The sequence below is a fragment of the Camelus bactrianus genome, chromosome 10 (genome assembly GCF_048773025.1).
Source record: "Camelus bactrianus isolate YW-2024 breed Bactrian camel chromosome 10, ASM4877302v1, whole genome shotgun sequence".
NCBI lineage: Eukaryota > Metazoa > Chordata > Mammalia > Artiodactyla > Camelidae > Camelus > Camelus bactrianus.
Genome location: NC_133548.1, coordinates 36,321,474 through 36,340,145, shown reverse-complemented (window position 1 = coordinate 36,340,145; position 18,672 = coordinate 36,321,474). Strand labels below are relative to the sequence as shown.

The 18,672-nt window shown below is 45.9% G+C and overlaps 1 protein-coding gene across 14 annotated transcripts in view; it reads right to left on the bottom strand.

The window, feature by feature from the left end:
• The window catches only part of PLEKHA7 (pleckstrin homology domain containing A7), a 207,619-nt gene that overhangs the window by 51,560 nt on the left and 137,387 nt on the right, over window positions 1-18,672 (bottom strand). For 13 of the 14 annotated variants that reach the window (XR_012509671.1, XR_012509672.1, XM_074372318.1 and 10 more), the window contains 5 exons: window positions 15,123-15,234; window positions 14,249-14,353; window positions 11,700-11,772; window positions 10,178-10,278; window positions 4,915-5,090 (listed from right to left, as the gene is read on the bottom strand). Coding sequence is in view for 12 of the 14 variants with exons in the window: in XM_074372318.1 (XP_074228419.1) it covers window positions 4,915-5,090; window positions 10,178-10,278; window positions 11,700-11,772; window positions 14,249-14,353; window positions 15,123-15,234 (567 nt within the window). In the remaining 2 variants the exon portion in view is untranslated. Of the gene's footprint in view, window positions 1-4,914; window positions 5,091-10,177; window positions 10,279-11,699; window positions 11,773-14,248; window positions 14,354-15,122; window positions 15,235-16,001; window positions 16,590-18,672 lie in introns of those variants that run through there. The other variant, XM_074372319.1, reaches the window with a different exon arrangement.

Here is an 18,672-nt window from a genome sequence, read left to right as displayed (position 1 = left end):
ATGTAACCCAGGGGATTAACGATGAGACTGGAAGAGTGTAAAGAAAAAAGGGCGAATGACATTGTTAAACCAAACCCTATGGAAGCTAGCATACCTGACATGGAGTGCCTACTATGTCTCAAGCATGATAAGTAAGCACTTTGAACATCCATTTAATTTAATCTTTGCAACAACCCTGTGAACCTAAACTGAGGTTTAAAAAGCATACCTAGATTGCACAATGACACAGACAGAAAGCAGTAGAGCTGGGACATGAACCCAGGTCCATCTGACTTCAGAAACTAAACTCTGGGAGGAGATGCTTAAGGCAAAATAAGTCGATACAGCAGGAAGTGTCCTGGACATTGGTTGTCTGCACCCCCTTTACCACATCCCACCAAGTCACTTCTCCTTTCTCTGCCCACAGCCCTAATGTTACTTGGGAATCTACCCTACCTCACTCTCAGTCCCCATGGTCTGGTTCTCAGAAGGGAAGCAGGTATCCCAAGCCTGTGTCAATCAGCACATGCACCCCCTGGCATGTGATGTAAGGTACAAATGGGCCCTGAGCCTGTCTGATCAGAATAGATCTCAGAGCTTCTGGACAAGACTTTGGCTTTTTCTTGCTGGACTTGAACTTGGATGATGTGAGTCTAGGGCTACTGTACCTATCTTGCCACTAGATCCTAGATCTGCCAGGGACCCCCACATGGAGTTCAAGAAGGAATCCAGCCCAGGTGGGCAGAGTCCAGAGCCTGAGAGAATGACATGTGATGATACTGCCTTCACCTTGAACCTAGCTATTTCTAAAGCTAGATCTATCCTGAATTTTTCAGTGGCATGAATCAGTAAGTACCCCCTACCCTTTAAGGTAAATCTGTCTTCATTTTCTGTTACCTACAATCAGAAATCCTAATATACCACATCCATAAAGAAGGCATCTGTCTGTAAGAATAAAGATGGAAGATTTGGGTTGAGAATCAGGGAGGGATGGAACAAAAAGCTACTGTTGATGGGCAGGGGGGAGCACCCATGTAACAGAGATGGAGGTTTTCCAGTGCAGATCTCAAACACGGAGGAGAGGCAAGGTGCAGTCCTGCCTGATGAATAATTCTAACTAACCAAATGTCTGAACATCTTATTCCGGGAAAATAGAACATTTAATAAGTCTCAATTTTCTTGGTTGATAATTTCATCTCTCAAAAAGTAAAAGGGAAATGCTATTCTGCTTTTAGTCTGAGTCAGAAGGTAGAACAAGTTGGGTTTTTTTGTTTGGTTTTTTTTTAAAGAAGGATCTTTGGCAAAGATGATTATAGGATTTTAAGAGATTATTAAGAGCATAGTAAGAATACATCTTAAAAGTTCAGAAAAAAGCTAGTGACAATACAATGGCCTGAGATCCTAAAAGGGAAGGCAGCCCAATGGATAAGAGAGAGGAAGTCCCTCTAAAACCAAGATCTGATAATTACAAAATCTGCAGGTAGGAAGAAGTAAAAAAAAATTTTAAACCCTAACCTCGGCTAGCAAGTTCATCCTGAATTGTGCAAGGTAGACACCACTTATAAATTAGAGCACTTTTTCCTGTTAAGCCTGATCTCATACTCCAGCTATCTTCGACCCAGTGCACTTGTCAGGCATGATGAACTGAGCAAAGCTGGGGCTCAAGAGTGAAGCCATTGCCACTGCTGGTCGGAAGAAACCAGTGTAACAACACAGGGAGCTCTCAGAACTCTCGGTATAAAAGGACACAAGAAGTGCGTGTGGGGCAAAAATCAAGCACAAATCCAGTGGAATGGGCCCACATGAACGATGGCAAAAAGGGTAAAGTCTAGGGGGAAGGATATAGCTCATGGTAAAATGCATGCCTAGTGTTCATGAGGTTCTGGGTTCAATCCCCACTACCTCCTCTATAAATAAATAAATAAATAAATAAATAAATAAATAAATAAATAAATAAATAAATAAGTAAGTAAGTAAGTAAATAAACAAACAAACAAACAAACAAACCTAACCCACCCCCCCAACAAAAAAAAACAGGGTGAAGTCTAGAAGCAACTGAGGTTTGTTTATTTACATCAAAGCAGAACAAACCAAAACTTTCTATTTTCTAAGAATTAAAACAAAGGAGGGGAGAGCTTTAAAAAAAAAATTTCGAGACATAGGCATCTCTGCTTGGGAAGATGACATAGCACAAATTCTTTAACTTCTGGATTTAGTTCCATATCTTCATCAAGATGACTGGCCTTCACCATGAACAGGAGAACAACCTTGGTTAAGAGAGACTGAAAGTCCAAGATGGGGAGGAAGATGGGAAAGGCCCAGCTGTCAGCACCCCAGGGCCCTAAGGGACCCTGGAGATGGGCTCAAGAAACCTCCCAGTTGATCTCTGAGGAATCCAAGAGGACAGAGAAAATGCCGGAATACTACAGACTGACAAACAGCATCCTCATTTTCAAAAGAAGGGAAAAACAGATTCTCTTAAGTCACAGGACTGGTGAGCCGGAGAACCCACCACCAACCTCTGCAAGAGGCTAAGCTGCATTCCTAAGTGGGCAGATTTCAGCACATGTAGTAAAGGAAGCACCGAGGAAAAGTAAGCAACTCAATAGAAAGATGGGCAGAGAATAGGTACCAGTAATTCACTGAAGAGAAAAATACAAGCAGCCAATAAATAGAAAAGGTTCCCTTCGCCTCAGAAATACACATTAAAATAACCAGATACCATCCATCTACACAGCAGCTCAGCAAAAAATGAAAAAGACTGATAATATCAACTTTTGGCAAAGATGTGGGGAAATGAGTACACTCACCAGTGAAATATACAACTTTCTTTAAAGGGCGGTTTGGTGGTATTGATTAAAATTAATAATGCACTGTATATTGACCCAGCAATCTGAAAGCCTCACACATGCAGAGGTTTATAGAAGGTTTTTCATTATATGACTATTTATAACAGTAAAAAAGGACAACAAAATAAACTATCTAAGGTGTGGCACATGCTTAAATATATTACGGTACATCTACACTACAAAATACCATACAACAGTCAAAAATAATATCAGCCCATATATACTGATACAGGACGGTTTTCAAGATCAGTATCATTCATGCTATTAAAAAAAACAAAATAACCCTTATACAGTATAGCACAGGGAAATATATACAAGATCTTGTGGTAGCTCACAGTGAAAAAAAATGTGACAATGAATATATGTATGAAAAATTGTGCTCTACACTGGAATTTGACACAACATTGTAAAATGACTATAACTCAATTAAAAAAAGTTAAAAAAAACAAAAGTAATCCTTTATATTTCTATAAGCACACATATGCACATAAATGAATAGAAAATAGTTTAAAAGGATCTCTATTAACCTAGCAATAAAGGAAACCCTAAGAAGGTTAGTAAGGATATTTCTGTCTCTACTTTTTGCACTTTTTATAAGAAGAACGTCTTCACTTATTATATCACTAAATGTATACAATTTTTTAAAGAATGAAAAACAAAGACTAGGAAACAGTGAGCTTGAGGGACCAGCACGTGCACTAGGAGGAAGACGTGGCAAGTTTCCTTCTCCCGGTAGGATGATGGACATGCCAGTGTCCCTCTGAACAGACTGCCTGCAGGCAAAGAGCACAGCCTTTCGTATCGTCATCATGGACACAACAAAAATTCAGACTGGATGACGATGCTAGGAGGTAGAGGCAAACTGACTGAATACCTGGTTTAGTTACTGATTCAGGGCCCACTGAAAACTTCCAGGACAGTCTTTGGTCCTGTCCTACCCAACATGTTAATTCAATCTTCCAAGCTCTCACTCACTGAACAGACACATGAAGGCCTACTATGTGTCAGGCGTGCAGAAGATACAAAGACGATCCTTGCCCTGAAGCCTAGGATACTGAAAAGTAGACAGAAGGGGGAAGAAAAACAGTGTAACAGGTGCTTCCTTAGCCGTGGGGTTAAGGAAGCTCCAAGGGTGGTGCTTGCCCACCACCTGGCCTCTTGAAGGGATCACTCTCTATATTAAAGGTCTGTTCGCCTCAAGAAAGAGGGCATGAAGCTAGGAAGTACCACTAATACCAAAAATCACATACACGAGTTGGAAAAGGTGGACAAGATGAAAACACCACATGATATCCATTTGCAGTCACTGAAAAATCCTGCCTTTAGGTTGCTGAAGAATGCTACTCTTTTGTTTTGAGGAATCACTAACAGACTTTTGTCAAAGAGGCCTCTAGGCAGAGCAAGGTGTCCGGACAGTGAAGAAAGGGGCTCACGTCAGATGAGGACTGGCTAACGGCACCCTGGCTTTTCCAGGGCTACCCTACGCTCTCCGAGCCCTACTCCACTCATGTTCCTCCTCCGCTTTCTCTCTGGGAATCACGCATGGCCAGTAGACTCCGAAACTTCAAGATCCCTGATGGTACCATTGACTGGCCCGCTTGAGGGAAGGGGCAGCAGGAAGACAGCTCCCAGGTCAGCTCTCAACAACAAGGTGGGCGGTTGGTGGCCCATTTCTAGTTTGCAAGACCGTTCTTGCCCATCCGCTCCCTCCTCCCCAGTCTTGTGCCCCAAGGTTGTCGCTTCCACCACACACAAGAGAAGAAAACCTGAGAAACACACAACCAGGTTCTAATGCTGAGTATCCGAGAATCTCCCCCCACCCCCAGCACCCCCTGTTTCTCTGTTCAGTGAGGACAGTGGACTACATCATTTCCAGGGTACCTCCCAGCTCTGCCTGCAGCATGTGCTGGCCATGTATGCATCCTCCTCCCAGAAGAATTCATCATTAAAAAGGACTTCCATGAGAGGGTAATGCTTAGTATGTGTGAGTGAACGGTGGAATTTTGGGCACCCAACCAAGAGTTCTTATTTGGGTCCCCCTCCTGTGTAGGAGGTGCTCTGGCAGGGACCCTCCACGGGGACTGACCTCTTCAGTGATGACCGAGACAGCACCTGTGCAGCCTGGTTCATGGCCCTGACCCAAGCGTTCATGTCCTCCTGGGTGTCGGCGCTGAAGTAGTAGGTCCTCATGCCTGACTGCTCGGCCTGAGAGCCCCCAGCGGAGCTGTTATAGATGAGCGCTCGCATGCCCGTGTGCACAGCCTGTGAGCAGGAGACAGAAACCCAGGTCGCAGAGGTTAGCACACGCTTCACTCCCAAGAGCAAAAACCAGGACCACCCTGGCCAGGTTCTGCCCTCTTCCAGAGGGAAACCCCACGCACCACCCGGCTTGTTTCCACACCTGGAAAACGTCATGGGCTGGGCTCCCCTTTCTTAGTGCAGCCAGGCAGGCCCAGGAACGGCTGTGTCTGTTCCCCACAGCAGAAGCCCTGCAGCTGTACCTGTTCCCTATTATTTCACTCCCATTTAGGGAGGGGCACACAGTCAATTCAAGGCTTAGGTGAGAAAGAGATTTTTTTAAAAAGGCCTTCCTTCCATAGAGGCAGACTCTCGGGAATCCCTGTTTCGGTTCTTCTGAAGCACCTGATGGCTGGAATTGATTCAAAAATCAGCAGCAAGAGCAGGCGACCTGGTGCAGATATTCACTGTCTTCCCTACCTGGGCTTGAAACGTGATGCGTGCCCATCAGGGACGCTGCTCTTCCGTCTCTCCAAAGCAGCACCACAAAGCTCACCTGAATGGGTCTAACACTTGACGGAGATCCTGGCACACCTGCTATGCACTAGGAAGCCTCAAGGTGCTTTCACATGTTCCATGCGCCCTGGGAATGACCCCTGAAAAACAACTGGGACGGACTGCGAACGAGAGGCAGCACCAGTTCTCCCCTTGTGTCGTTTACATTTGCAAGGAAAGAGCTCATCAAATCTGCACGGGAAGGTAATGTGGAAAGAGGAAGATTTACAGGGTGCCTCTTGCTTACTTCTGTGACTTTAACCTTTTAATTCCAACAGCCTTGAGTCATAGGAATAGAGTCTCTGTTTTACAGGAGTAGCTAGTAGAGCTCTGAGAAACGAGGTAACTTTCCTAGATTTCCATGTCTGGTCACAGATTCTTCACAGCACTTACCATTACCTTGTATTGTTTACTTTACACACTAGTTTATCGTCTGTCTCCTTCTTGCAGAATATAAACTCCATAAGAGCAAGGATTTTATTTTGTACACTGCCGCACCCCCAGGAACAGTGCCTGGCACACAGCAGGTGTCCAATAAATATTTGTTGAATGAATGAAAAGCTGGAGCCAGGATTTACACCCACATCTGTCCGACTCCGAGTCCAAGCTTCTCTGTACAATGCTCCCAAGGTCTACCCAGAAATGAGTATGAGGATACAGATCACTGGCATGATAATCTGGATCCAGAATGAAAGGCAGGTGCCATGCAAGGAACAGTCAGAGAAGGCAAAATGAGAGAACCAAATAGAATCTGGAAAATGACTTGTTTCCAAAATCACCAATGGTCATGGATGAAACCTCCCAGATGAACCGTCAGTGTCTACTTCCCCTCTCACACCCCTAACATCCAGGTCCAAGAAGGACATTAAATATGGGCCTGCTTCTGACATTCACATATCTGAATCCACCCAGCCTGGTGCCAAGGGAGTCCAGGCGAACCTGGCCTGCAGCTAAGGGTCCCTACAGTAGCCAGAGAAAACCTGACTTGCTTCCTGACATGTATAAGCAGTCACAATCTGTCCCAGGAGGGATTCCTCCTTCAGCAAGGTGGAGATGTGGCAGAAAGAGGAGCATGAAATGGGACTTGTGCCTGCCTTGCTGTGTATCAGCAGAAATTCTTGGAAAAGTTCCCTTGGACAAAGACCCGGTAAGATCTCTGACACTCCCTGTCCAGTCACAGCGAGTTCTAGGATAGGCATTTATTTGAGTTACCTAAGGTAGTTCACTGAGTGAGCCTTCTGGAAACTTTAAAACACTATTCTCTGCCCTCCCCCAAAATCACTAACTTATAGGGGACTAACCATGAAATACAAATAAGCCTGAACCTACCTTAACTTGGGAAGCAGGATCGTCACTGACCATGACTCCTATGACAAATGACTGTGCCACGTGATCTGTTTGCAGAATGGGACTACCTGCATCCACTCAGGCAGAACTGGCTAATGACTAGTTTTCCTGGAGAGAGCTCTGCATGCGTAACCAAGCATTTACAGTGCAGTGATACCAGCTCCATGGATGTTCAGAAGAAAGGGACCCAACCTGTCCAGAGGGCTCAGGGAAGGCTTCCTGGAGTTGGGGGAAGGTATTCCAGGTTGTGATTGAAGCTTAAGCAAAGACCTAGGGAGAAAGAAATGTCCTGGACCTTTAGGCAACTGTATATGGCTAGAGGGAAGGTATAAGATGGAAGTGGGAAAGGCAGGGAGCTTAAAATGTGGCTGGAGAGATAAGCTGGGACTTCCAAGCCAAGACTGGTCTTTATCCTAAAGGCAGTGGAGAGCCACTGAAGGGTGGATGGTGGGTGTACAACCTAAGCAGGTGTGCAATGTAGGAACAGTGTGAAGGATACTAGCGGCTGCAGAGGAGTTTGCAGGCTGAAGCAGGGACGGCCAGCGCCCAGGGTGCTTACTACGTGCTCGGCGCGGGTCCAGCAGTGAGCTAGTTATCTAGCGGAAGGATGACGGCAGCCAAGATGGAAGGGCGACAGCAGCAGTGGAAAGGAGAGAGATGTGAGAGATACACAAAGCACAAAATCGAAATGGTAGAGGAAAAGACAGCTCTTTCCTGTTCTCTTCTTATCCCCTAATAACCTCCATGCCGATGCAGACAAAGGCAAGGACTCTGTCCTTTTCATTGGTGTGTCCCCAGCATCTATATGCATCTATATCCAGCCAAGCACAACAACAGAGCACAATAAATATTTGCTGAACAGACATAAGTAAAAAAAAAAAACCCTGTCTTTTGTCTGGCATTCAGCCAGAATCTAAAGCAGCGGGTCCTAACCTTTTCATGGCATCAACCCTTTGGACAGTACGGTGACTCCTATGAACTCTTCTTAGAATGTTTTTAAGTGTACAAGTAAAACAAAGGAAATACATTATATTGAAACACAGTTATCAAAATATGTTTTAATGTTGTGATATAGTGATACAAATGCCTCTTTAATAATGTATTGCATATAAAATCTAGTGACAGATATAATAATTATTGTAATCTCAAAGTGGTGATGAGCATAAATGGTATTTCAAGGTATTTCCGACTGTAATGTGATATAAGGATATCTCTGGTTTCTATTGGTGACCAAGCACAGGTTCTCCCACTACCTGCTGGTGCCTGCTTTCTTAATCAAAGGAAATGTTATGGGTTACGAAAAAGAAAGATACGATTTATTCATCGACATGTAGAGGTTAAAAAAAGGAAGGTGTGATTTATCTACTTGGGGGTCTGTAGAGCTCAGGTCACAAACCCTTAGCCTTGGACTTGAGGGAGGGAGAACAGCTAAAAGGGAGGCAGCTAAGGCTTTTCTCCACTGAAGACTCTTAGACCCTTGGCTGCATGGGGAAGTCTTCTGCTCCAAGTCCTGGATCTGAGGGGCTCCTACTGGATCCACAGGCCAAGGGAAACTGTGGATCCAGCAGGAGCTCTGTGGGGAGCCTGCAGAGCACAAAAGGCCCTCTGGTCGGGGGGTGCACAGTGGCTCCTGGAGGCCACCCTCAGCCCTGCCTGGCCCATCCTGCAGACCTGGCAGAGCCTCAGGGTCCATCTAGCACCCCAGCTCCCTGGCAATGCCTGGAGGCTTCCAGGCTGCGAGCACAGTTGGAGAAGACACACCTTCTGAACAATCTCAGGCAAGGTGCCCTAGCAACAGTCAGAGAATTTCAGCTCTGGAAATAGAAAAGAACTGACAGCAGAGGCAACTATAAGGCCTGGGACACGGAACAGCGCACAGTCCTCAGTGTACCCAAGAACACGGATCCTGAACTGCCCCAGGGCCCATCCTCTGGTCCATAAAATGATGGTGCTGCAACCCGAAGGGAAAGAGAACTGTTCCACACTTAGGAAACCACAGCCCTTTCTGGAGAACCAGCTGAGCATCACCAGATCTCTCTGTAGTAGCTTTTCTCTGCTCTCAGACTCTCAAGACCCTAATGACTCCCCCCAAACGTGCATGCCTTCTGTCTCCCAGACAAAAGATTTAGGGAACACTCTTGGTGAAGTCTTTCTAAAAAAAAATTTTTTTTTGGAAAGAAAAGAATCTATGACACATAAAAGATGTTTTCCTAGAATCTATTTTCACACTATCCAATGAAGTGTTAAGATGAAATATATATAGTTACTATAATCAGTTACTTTGGGGATATTCCAAATGCTGCTGCCCAAAAATCACAGACAGCGTCATTACCCCAACTGTTTGCCCAGTAGCAATGCTCAATCCTAGAAAGGAAGGTTTTTTGAGAAAGACTTTCAGGCTGCAAAAAACCACTCTGAAATTCATTGAACAAAACATTTGCAGAGCCAGCAACAAGCAGGAGAGGCTCCTGAACCATTAAACAGAAGAGTATTCCTAAAATGATACCAATAAACATTAATGCAAACCACCTCCCACCTCCTGCAATGTGTGTGTGGAGGTGACCGGAATAAGACGTGGAAGAAAAAGCAGAGGAAGAGATAGAAATCGTCCTCCCTCCCTGTAACATCGTCGGAAGGGCATGGAGTTCAGGGTGCAGCTCTGCCTCTAGCAGCTTCCAGTGTGGGGACTTTGGGCAAGTTTCTTTACCTCTTTGATCCTCATGTTGCTAATTTTTAAAATGAAGGTAATTATATTGACCTCACAGGCTCCCCACAAGCATCAAACGAGGTAACATGGATAAAAGCACTTCTTAATCATAAAAGGTTTTACAGACACAAGGCAATACCGTTTCATGCAACGTGACGTGAAGGAGGATCTAGAATCTTCAACCCACAGCAACTCTGGACTCACCAGGGATGGAGACAGTGATAAGAAAACATGAGAAGGGCCATGCTCGATATGTAACCACAGGATGAACAGCGATAGGAAAAGAGGGGTCTAAATACATCAGTAAGGCTGGGGCAAAAGCTCAGATACAAGTGAAAGCACTTGTGATGTGATATTATTCTTGTTTAACATGAGTCTGAAACGCTCAATTTCCTAACTTCTTCCCCCTTCCCAAAAACAATGGCTTTTGTGAAGCCATTATTTTTGGGAACATGACGTTTCTTAGGACGGAGGTGCTGCATTAGCAGAGAGGGCGCAGTACCTTAAAGGAATACTTGCGACTGATGCGGTCCTCAGGGGTCACCGGCGAAATCACGTAGCTGGGCAGAGGGATGCTCCCAAGGACCACTTCTTCTCGGCTGTCTTTGAATGCAAAAACACATCAGAATAACCTTCTGTGGCACTTCCCTTGGGCTGGTGCATCCACTGCCCAATTCAGGGCTCCTCATCTCTCCCAGGATGACTGCAATTACTGATGGTCTAGGCAGGTGCTCCAGGGACCTTTGTGCTAATGCTGGAACTACACAGGCGCATCAGACAGGCCCCACCCCTGGGGACGGGGACAGGCATGTAAACACGCTCAGCTCCACCTGCTAACTCCTGAAATACAGCAGCATACCAAGTGCTGCGGGAACACAGAGGCAGGAGCGGCACAGAGTCTGCGGAAGTTGAGAAGGCTTCAGAAGGTGATATTTAAAGTGTTGTAAAGGATGGGATAGGGACATCTGGGTGGGGCAAACCTCACAGGCAAAGTTAGAGCAGGTGTGACATACCCTACCTTCCACGTCCATTCTCTTCCTCCCCCAAACCATCTTCATTACCAGAGGTAACTGACTTCCTCATGACAGAGTTGGTTCCATTGCTCTCCTGCTCAGAGGTGCTTGCTGACTGTCCACTGAATACAGAATGAAGCCCAACGTCCTCTGCCTAGGGTCACAGCCCTCTTGCATTTTGGTCCTGACCTACCTCCTGGGCCTCATCTCCCAGTATATGCTCCATGCAAGTCTCACTCTAGCCTTGCAAGTCTGTCATTCCACTTCTTCGGATTCTACAACTTGAATCATGTTGTTTCTTCTGCTTGAATGCCCATCTTCCCCCTGCACACGGGCAAAGCTCTATCCAACCTTAAAAGCCCAATTCAAACCCTATCTCTTCTAAGAAGCCTCCCCCAATTCTCCAATATGGGATTAACTTCTCACTCCCCCTGAACTACCTAAGCACTTTGGATATCTTCTAACGCACCTATCACCCCCTAGTCTTGTCTTAAAAGTAGGCTATCTCTTCCTCTGTATTTTGAGCCTTACTTCCTTCTCACCTTTGCACAACCCCTAATTCTATGCACTGGGGCTTCACAAATGTTCATATGGCCATTCACCAGTTACCCATCCAATAACAGGGGATAAATCCAGATAACAGGTTACAAAATACAGTGGCTCATTTACACTTCTAGCTCTCTAGATTTCATCAAAGGCGTGCCTATGCCCCAAGGCGGGGCAGAAGCTGGAAAAACTCCAGACCTTGAGACCCTTAAGTAATAGGCAAGCCAGATTCTATTATTTCAACTCAAAAAAAAAAAAAAAAAAAAAGGCACTTCCAGTGCTGGGACTGGTAAAAATGAAGTCACCAATCATCCATGAATGTAAAAGTGAACACTTCGTCAGCTTAATGGGTGATTAATGAGCTCAGGCCGCTGGTCCGATCACTGATTTGAGAAGACCACCACTTGCATCACCTCACCACCCCCTCCAACACAAAGAGCCCTGGTGGCCCGAGCTTCAGCTCACCTTTATAGTAAAATAAGCAATAATCAGCAAGCACAAACCACCTCCTTTTCCATAGCCTCATCCCAGAACTGTCCTGCAAAGCAAAGAAAACTAATCAGGGCAATATCTGAGCAGTGTTCCCCGTCCCCAGTCATGTAAAACCTGATTCTGGAACCAACACTTGCCCATATTCATTCTTTCTTTAAATAAATGAATAATATTTTATTGCATAGCTATTCTTTGGGTAGGACATTAAAACTTAGATCCAGTGATGGTTTATCTCCAGGAAGTTTTGTTTCCTGGAAACAGATTAATAGATCATAAGCATCCTTCTTTTAGAAAGGAAGAAATGAATTCAAAAATACAGTTCTTCCATGTGACAATAAATATATGTATGTTCATGTATAACTGAAAAATTGTGCTCTACACTGGAATTTGACACATTGTAAAATGACTATAACTCAATAAAAAATGTGAAAAAAAAATACAGTTCTTCCATTTAGAAAGAAATCAGCCTTTAACAAAAAGCAAGTTATTTATTTATTTACTTAGTTAACCTATTTGTTCAGGTACTATGCTGTGGAATACCTTCACTTGTACTGATTAAAAAATTGATTTACATAGTATGGAACAAAGAGTTTAAGTTAGCTAATTAATCAGTGAGCCGAAGTTCTCGTCTCAGCAAGTTCAGTTCTCTACCACCAGGGACTGGTCCTGTTTTCCTCCACCCACAGAAAAAGACCTGGATTTTCTTGTTATCATAACAAGACTCTGTCTTTACTCATCTAAAATGTAAATCATTACATTTACTGAAAACATTTTAGGTGATTGCAAAAAATTTTTTTAAATATGGCTAGGGTAGGAAAACAGTAGTGTTTTAAGGTCACTTTTCTCCCAAGCCTAGGAAAATTCCAGAGCCACTTTTAGCTGTTAAAACTGTCTTCCTTCTGCAAAAGTTTCTGACAGGCTTAAATTTTTAAAAAATTTTGTTCATTCTCCACTTACTAAAGTGCTAAAAACAAATTTAATTTGTTGAGTTCGTGCATTTCTTGGTTTTATCTTTTGCATTAACCAGGTGGTCTCTAACGTCTTGGTATATATTTGCTTTGTTTGGAAAGCTCTTCTCCATCCTTTCATACTTGGTTCAAATGTCACTTCACAAGCACAGTACATTCTGCTGTGTGTCCACAGCACTCCACACAGACCTCTGTTACAGTGACAGCACAGCCAAAGGGCCTGGGCAAGGGGGTGGTGGTTGGGGAGAAGAATTATTCACAATCCCTTCCCTCTCCCTCCACATTTCAGAGGAGCATCCTTTTGTTTAATGGGGACAGGGATACAAACAGAAAAAGTCAGAGGGTTAGATTACTTAGATAAGAGATGGGCAGAGCTAAGAAAGAATGAGACCGAGCTGTCAGGGAAGGGGGTATTACTGAGAGAGGTGGGGTGCCAGACGAGTGTCTGCCAGAAGAGGCTGGGGAGCTGTGGTAGCTGCCATTGGGAACAGAATCAGGGGAGAGATTTCAAGGGAACTTTAAGGAATTTCTTCTGTGCAGTATACAAAGAAATGCCCTCTTCTGTCTTCCCATGAAGACTTTAGCAAAAATTTACATCACTTCTCTCCGAATTTGTGGTTTTTTGGATAATATGATATGTGAGAGACTGTGCTGGGTGATGACATGACGAGGGAGAGGTCCATATCTGTTTCCCCCCGTAGACTATGACATGAGTCCTCAAGGGCTGGAAGCACACATTGCTCTTTATAGATCCTGTGAAAGCACTTAGAACATGGAGACACTTGGTGCATGGGTGGGTGAATGGATGGATGGCAAGAAGGGAAGGAAGGAGACAAAAGGGATGTGTTCTCTGCACCTTGGAGCTCACAGCCTATCTATCGCCAGAGGATCAGAGGCAGAACAACTGGTGTGAGGCTGGAGATGAAGGATGGCCTGGAGGGAAGGGAGATGGAGTTGACAGGACTTTCTGACCAAATGGATGTGGGAGAAGGAGGACCTGGTGATGGTGCTGTGGTGTCTAACCTGGGTGACTGGGAGAATGGTGGTATCACCACCAAGATCCAGAAAAAGTAGGTTGGGGAAAAAAGGCAGGTAAGGGGTGAGGAGATAATGAACTGAGTTTGGCTGATTTGGAATCTGAAGTTCTAGGGAGCTAGATATGTTTGCTACACTGGGCGAAAGAAAAAGACGGAATTTTTTTCAGCCAAATGTTAGCAAAGGCTCTTTAAATCAGGAAGAGAAGTGCTGGCAGAGGATTCAGTAAGGCTGGATTCAAGCTGACCCACCCACACTCAGGCCTGGGTCCCAGGACAGCCAACAGCACTGGGAACCAAAGCAGTTAAGTGGTTTGGGGAAGGAAGCTGCAGCCATTGAGCAGACTGTCCACTCACAAAAAGGAACAGCAAATCACTGAGCACGATGGGTGAAATCTACAGGCCTCAGACAAACTCAGGAACAGAAAGCTTATTACGAGCCTGTTCCCAGCTCCCGGGGGTCAGGGTAAGGAAGGAAACCGCCAATCTCCCTGCCACCCTCCCTCCTCAGTCTCCTCACCTGCTTGTGCAGCCAGCCCCTCACCACCACCGGAACATTGGGGTTCCTCCGAATGGCCTGGTCCCTCTTCCCAAAGCTGTGCACTTTATTGCTGGACTTTAAGATCTAGGAAAAGAGCAGACGTGAACTCTAGAAGCAGGGGGGATTTAGGGAGGCCCAAAAAAAGCACCTGCATGACATGAGGGCCGCCGGCTCCCTGTGCCTTCATCTAAGCCATAGTGCCCTTTGATCAAAAGGACAGCAAGAAGACGGAGAATGGGCATGCATGTGGCCACAGCATTCTAATTAAAAGGCAAGTCCAAGAGTTAGCAGACTTCCTGTCTGGGTCACAGAGAGAAAAAAAAAAAAAACGTACAGGGGTTTTTCAATCAACTTTCACCAGCAGCTCCTGGCCCTAATGTGTCCTATGGCTTTCTGGAGCAATGCTACCTTTTGGTCACTGATTTTGCCAATTTCCAGGTATTTACCCCTCCTATCTGGTTCGGTCCTCAGCATTCTTCCCTTCTCCACATTGCTGGTTCTCTTCCCTGCTCCTCAGTCAGTAATTCCATATCTTGGGCACAGAAACCTCTGGGCCCCTCTGTCATGAATCTCACCACATGTGCACAGAGGTGGCCCTCCCAAGACACGCCGGGAAAATGAAGACTGTGTCCAAGGCCCTAGATGTCAATCCGGGTTCCGTGAGCAATCACCTGGCTTCTTGGACAAGTGACATAACCGCAAAAGACTCAATTTCCTGATTTGTCATTTGGGGAGAATACTTGTTACATGGCTCCCTCACAAAACTGGTGAAGGTCAAATGGGTCTCTGGCTACAAAGGGACCTGGCAAAATACAGAAGAAGGGAAGGTAGGGACAAGTGACCTAGAGCTCACCTTGGGGCCAGGCTTGGCCTCCACGGTGGACGTGGTCCCAGCCGTTGATGTTTCACTGACCATGCTGGACGGTCTTTGGTTTCTCTCTTGCTTTGACATATGTGGATTTGGCCTGTAGGGAGACAGAAGAGAACCCAGTGCATAAGTGGTCAGGCTGCAATGGGAAGTGGAATCTGATTTATTTCCAGTTAGAACTGGTTGATGAGCCTTACAGAACCCAGCTCGGATCTTCTAGAGATCACCGAATCCCAGACTGCAGCTGGAGGGGCACGCTGCCCAGCCTACCCATGAAAGCCGGGCAATCTCCACAGCCTGACACCCCATGAAGGGCCCAAGGCAGTCATTCCTGCCTGCTCTCCCAAGGTCCCCACATTTATTCTCTTCCTTGGGTGTCTGTGGCAAATCCCCCATCAGATGGGCACACACAGTCACACCACTCTTCTCAGCGAGAGCAATCCATACTCCTTACACACACACACCTCCATTTCCCTGGCTCCCAAAGAAGCTGGTTATACTTAGTAACAAGAAATCACTTGCGCACACATCCACACCCCCAGATACACATAGAGAATCGCTTACATAAATGCCAGTGGGGCTTGCCTCCCAAAATAGACTACTCAACAAAGAGTCCTATTCTAGGAACACTCCATTAGCCCCAAAATAGAGCCATCAGAGAGATTAACCCCTTGTGCCATGTCTGGAGAGCAAGAAAAAAAGAAGCATGCCTAGGTCCCCAGTGAAGAGCCCCTTGACGCATCCCCGTCAGTATCCAGTTACATCATGCTTCCCACCAAGGAGTCCCACCTGCCCTGGGAGGGCCAGCACCCTGGGAACATCCTGGTGCGGCACTTAACAGACATTGTAGAGAACCCTTCTCACCTGCCTCCAAAGAACCCCAGCATTTACCAGAGTCTTTCAAAGCAGCAGCGGCAGCAAATGACTCCACACAAATCCAATCCCTATCTGTGAACAGCTCGATGCCTGATTCCCAGACCCTGCTAACTCCAGGATCTGTAAGCCTTGCTCAAAGTATAAGTTCCAATGTTCAACGGTGTGGGTGTCTGCTGCTCTGATGGCCCAACAGGATCTAGGCAGCAGTAAACTGAGGTTTTTTGCCTGAGGAGTGGAGAAAACCTAATTTGGAGGCCTGGGCCAGGGCCCTGAGGAGATGGAGATGGAGGATCCAGGAAGAACACAGCTGAGAAAAATGTGCTCTGGATGTCCGTTCGCCAGGCTCTCTTTCACAGAGGTGCTACGAGGGAAAATCCTGGTTTCCACTTCAAAGATGAGCTGCTTTCTTCAAAACCACCACTGCTCAATGGAATAAGCAATCCTTCCCACGCCCCAAGACAGAGCCCAGATACCCTGCACCATTAGGGAAGTTCTTCGCAGAAGTAGCTCTCTGAGCTGTGCCAGCAGCAGGACCGCTGCAGTGGGCAGCAGCTTTCCAAGGGGCTGGGCCCTGCCTGATGCTTGGCAGCTAGAGGTGCAAGTCCCACCAGGCAGAAAGATCACTGGCTCCTTATCAGCTCAGGCACTCACTCCAGATTCCCCGCCCCCGGCCTCCATCCCAGCCAGACTTCTGTTACTGCTCCCCACTCAGAGAATGTCGCCACACTTGGAGCCCGCTCACTGTTGGCAGAGGCTGTGCAGCAGAGAGACAACCGCCAGCTGAGGGTGGGAAGGGGCTCTGAGAGGCTGCCTTGTCCAGGCCCTGCCTCCAGGCAGAACTATGCCCAAAACGTCTTCCTGGAACCTGGTCTTGCTTGACTTTTCAGATTTCCAGAGGTTGAGACAAGGAAGAAGAGTTCTTAGGTCATCTCAGTTATGGCAGCTGTATCTCTAAGCCAAAATGCAGGACACGAAGTCCAACAATAAAAAAGACTGGTTTGGAATTTTATCAAGTTTAACTGGTTCCAATTTAAGACACTGATAGAGAGTTATTATAGAATACTTGAGAAATATAAGGAAAAAAGCTAAAAGGAAAGAAAAAAATCACCATAGTCCTGTTATCTAAAGGAAAATCATTTTTAATACTTGGTATATTTACTTTCATTCTTTTTTATATGCCTGGGTTTTGGGGGGACAGGGGGCAGGGTGCTTTTTTGTTTTTATATAACTGTGATCATACTGTGCTTATGATTTTGCATCTTGATTTTAAAAACTTATTGTAATATAAACATTTTCTCCAGTTTTTTAACCTCAACCATGTCATTTTAAATGACTGCATCATATTCCATCAACTAGATATGCCATTCCTCCACGTGGGACAAAGAAGAGACTCTCTGGATTTGTGACTGGCCCAGGAAATCAGGGCAGATGGCCACTTTTGCCATTTCTGCATCTTCCAGTCTTGAGCTCTAACTTTAATCACCCTCCTGCATTCTAACCCCACATCCCCTCCCCACACTAGCTTCTGGGATTTTGGCTGGCCAGGGAGCTCCTCCAGCCAAAAGTACTGGAAGAAAGATGACTGTCCTGCAGCCTTGGGTGGGTGAGAAAAGGAGGTACCACCATCACCTAGAGGGCCAGGTATAAACAGATTTCAGCTAGAAAAGGCCTGGCTGTGGCCCCAACACTGAACATCGGTGAGGGACAGTTGAGGGGCAAGGGTCAGGAAGAAACACATAGAGACAACTCTATTCTCCATGACTACAGAGACCACTGCTCAGCCTCAACCACAGAAAGCTGGCTTATTAGGAGATAGGACTAACGTCCAAACTCAGTCTGCTCCAGGGAGGGGACCATGTCACCTCTACAAACAAGTAGTATGTCTCCACCAGGGCTCCCCACTCAAGCAATAGACTCAATCACTGCCTGGCAGTCCCTGACCTGGCTCTCTGGCAGAACAAGGCACACAGAGCTACCCACTTGGCCAAGAAACAAGAGCTGCATTCAGAGGATGTTCCTCTGAATCTCTTCAGCATGGGTGATGGTCTCTGAGGTCCTCCAAGGGTGACTATGACTTTTGGAAACCTCTAGAAGTTATCTGGAACTTCAAACAGTTTAAAAAAGAAAAGAAAAAAGGATGATGAAGATGGTGGTCATGCTCGGGCACCACTTGGTATCCAAAAATGAGGATATTAAAAAAGTCTCAAAGTCTCACCAGTTACATCTTACAGGTGTGTTCCCCACTTAAGAGTCTGGCAGGGCAGACACTGATTTGTCCTCAGTTCCTCAGACTGAGTTACACTCCTGACAAGTTTCATCCAAGAACTGGCCCCTCCCCTAGCGAAGAGCCCCTGAGCTGAGCAGCTGTGAAGGCGGTTCAGTTCCCAACAGCATGCCCTCAGGCACATGAGTCACAACGATCCCAGGAGAGGAGACCAAAAAACCTGCACACGCTATGGGAAGACAGACTCTTGGTGTCATTAAATAAAATCTATTAACTTAAAAGCCTGTTTGCCAGGTTTCTGTGTTATCCTGATTCCCAAAGTACAGTGGGATGATTCGAACAAAGACTTCTCTTTCCCTGACTTGGGCTGCATGAATGCTGATTATTTTGCCGGAGGGGTGTGGGCTGAAGTTCAAAACAGTGAGCTGGAGTTTT